The sequence below is a fragment of the Apium graveolens genome, unplaced genomic scaffold (genome assembly GCF_009905375.1).
Source record: "Apium graveolens cultivar Ventura unplaced genomic scaffold, ASM990537v1 ctg7794, whole genome shotgun sequence".
Taxonomy (NCBI): Eukaryota; Viridiplantae; Streptophyta; class Magnoliopsida; order Apiales; family Apiaceae; genus Apium; species Apium graveolens.
The window spans coordinates 263-3494 of NW_027420636.1; the positions used below are offsets into that span (position 1 = coordinate 263).

Below are 3232 nucleotides of genomic sequence, written 5' to 3' on the forward strand. Positions count from 1 at the left end.
CTTATTCTGGCGCATGCGTTTTAGATCTAAATTTTGTTTACATCCTTGATTTCATCAATGTAATCATTGTGAATCATCGTGATCGCATCTCCTTCTCATTCCCTGTATAAAACAACAATGAATTCATGTTTTGTTGCACAACTAGTTGTGTGCTTCTGATGTGTGTATATTCTTGTTTTGCTTGGTTGATTCACGTCTCTAAACAATTTTTGATCCCGACGAGGGGCTTCAATATGCGAAGCTAAGTGTCTATGTCTGACCACCATCAAATAGATCGGAAAATTGGTATGTCATGTCAGACATTGACCCCCGTTTGATGATTATCCACGTGCATCACACCCAAATGAATCTTCGATGTTGGATGTTTCTTGCAGCAGATTCCTTGCACTCTATCTCAGATTTTCTACTGGACATTTGGACTGATAATTTTTTTTTTTTTTTTATATACTGATTGCAGGAGTACAATTAATGTCCAAGGTTTTCTCATACATTGAACTTCTTAATCAGGTTTGTTAATGCCTTTTTTATCAGAAAACTCAAGTTCAGTTGAGTAACTAACCTTGTTCAACTATAGACAAGTGAGTGATGTTTAATTACACCAATCATGCAGTTATGATGACATTGTATGAAATTATGGACAAAAATGAAAATTTTCACGATATGCTTCTATAGTACAAATTTTGAGCTTTATTAGACTAATCAGATAGTAATGTTATATTTGTCAAAATGACCCATTTCATTTCATTTCATATAATCATAATAAATTAAGTTTGAAGGAAGATTCCTTACAACATACATCATGATTCAGGTAGAAAAGTTCCATTTCAGAAAAAAGGCAGAACGCGATAATTAAAAAAACACAAACTAATCATAATTGCTGATACAAAGGTGATTCAAATTCAGGAAGGCTTCAATCCAAGACCATCATATTAAGCTTCATTCACCTTCTTGGAGTTATAATACAATGCATCCCAGTTGACTGTTGCTGAGAAATTTTTGAAATTCTTTGTTAAAACCCCGGTTTTACGAGCAGAAAAAGACATAGTGGCTGGAGAGTATGACCATCAACAACCAAGGAGATGTCCAGATATAAATCAGACTCAAATGGAACAGCTACAAGGGATCTGGACAAGGGAATCAGGCCATCAGTTCCTACAATTATTCGTTTCTGTTGCTGTTTCAGAAAGAGTACGCTAGTAGCCCTGCATTTGTCCAATTCAGTGTTGGATGCGGAAATGCATCCATGAACATTTACTGCAACGGAGGTCTTTAACCTAACCTCCACTCGTGCTATAGTGGCATGAGCATAAAAGCCCATGAGAAGAACAATATCTCCTGTGCCATCAGTTGAAGCAAGTTTTACCTCCTGTAAATAAGCATCATCTCTAGAGTAAAATTGCTTATTAGCAAAAACATCATATATGTGACCCTTGAAGGCGCCATGAAAGAGATCAATGTCCAGGCTGTTACAATCATTTTGGAAAGGAATAGGGCCTTTGATGTCCTTGACATCAAATTCATCTCCGGGTTGAAGTGTTTCCCTAGTGTCCTCCTCATCTACTTGGCCTACATTGTATATGTCAAGAATACCAACAGGAGATGCCATGTAAATCCTGCCAAGCTGATTCCGAGGCTCTACATTAACTTCGCCTAGATAGACTATTCCAACGATCTCCAACATGGAGTTGCATTGTTTCTGAAGGGACATAATATTAATGTTAGTTAGTAACTTAGTGGAGAGTAGGAAAGATATCTATACCAATTAAATCCCAACAACTGTGTCCCTGCTTTTTCTCTTTAGATTAAAACACGTATACATTACACAAGTACTACCTGCAGGTTGTGGGGGATAATTGATTACATAAGACAATATACATGGGACTCGGGAATTCTAATATCGCTTATATCCCTAATTTTTACAATGATCCTACCAGCAACAGCTTAAAAAGAAACAGAGACGGTGAACTGAAGATGTTATCCCATATGACTGGACGTACGTGTATACAAAACCCTAGTACGGTATATCTATAAAAACATGAGTACGAGTACTAGGTATTAATTCTTCCGATTAATCCTCGATTTTCGATAAATCAAATATATATATATATATATATATATATACCTGCATCCAGATCTCATCATCGTCCTCTAATTCGTCCTCGTCTGAATCTGAACAAAAATCTACAGGCAGCCGTTGATCCGGTAATCCCAAGGATTTTCTCATCTCTCTATAACTGTCGTAATAACTGCAATCCAAGATCAACACAAACAGCATAAATCAACACGATTAATTTAATAAATCAACGAATACCAAACAAACAAATCAAACCTGATAATTACATTGACTAGACCGACTACCGACCAAACTTTTAATTTTTCGTCTTTAATATAACAGTATATATATATATATATATATTATACTATTGTAAGCAAAACATAGGATAATTTAGTTGGTTGGTTCTCATCTTCACATCTTCCATAAAAAAAATACCCATTTCCATAAAAACAAAACACAAATTACATGCACGTTAAAAACATACATACGCATCACAACTATTCCAAGTTCCCTTTCCCGCCACATACATGACTCTTTATTCATTCAATAGTCTAACCATCAGTCCCCTCAGTGTAACAACTAACAACACCGCTAAGTCCCTAGCAAAAAGAGAGAAGTAATAATTTTATATGTCTATCAAAGTTTACATGGATAATAAAAAATAGAACATAATATTATTTTGTTATCAAATAGATATATGGCTGATTAAAATATATAGTTATAAAGAATAAACTAAGATTTATATTTTTATGAAAAATGATTTTTTACCTATAAGTTGGTTTCAGAGAAACCAAACTTAACACGACTTAAATAAAAAAAAAGTCTTGTCTTTTGACATGGTAGTATTGTTCTCTCGTTGAGAGGTCTTTATCGTTTCAGAAAGTTTTAAGTTCAGTGTTTGTCTAGTCATCTAGTTTAAATCCCATGGATACGGTTCGCAGCAGTCTTCAGGAAATGGAGGAAGGTTTCGCTATGATTAGTTTGGAAGAGGAGGAACAAGGAGGTATAACTTATGATGAAAAGGAAGGGGGCCTGGGTGAAGTGGATACAAGGTGGTGTCTTGTTGGGCGGTTTCTTATTGAGTCACTCATCGATTATCAGGCGATGCAGCACAAGATGGCGTCACTTTGGCGACCAGGCAAAGGGATGTATGTTAAACAATTGGAGGCTAATAGA

The 3232-nt window shown here is 35.6% G+C and overlaps 1 protein-coding gene across 1 annotated transcript; it reads right to left on the reverse strand.

The window, feature by feature from the left end:
* Positions 1-1009: 1009 nt before the first annotated feature.
* LOC141704387 (uncharacterized) lies at positions 1010-2280 on the reverse strand. Its single transcript, XM_074507633.1, has 2 exons — positions 2123-2280; positions 1010-1696 (listed from the first exon to the last, which is right to left on the reverse strand). The coding sequence occupies exons 1-2, from the start codon at positions 2273-2275 to the stop codon at positions 1010-1012; spliced, it is 840 nt and encodes a 279-aa protein (XP_074363734.1). The 5' UTR covers positions 2276-2280.
* Positions 2281-3232: the final 952 nt, after the last annotated feature.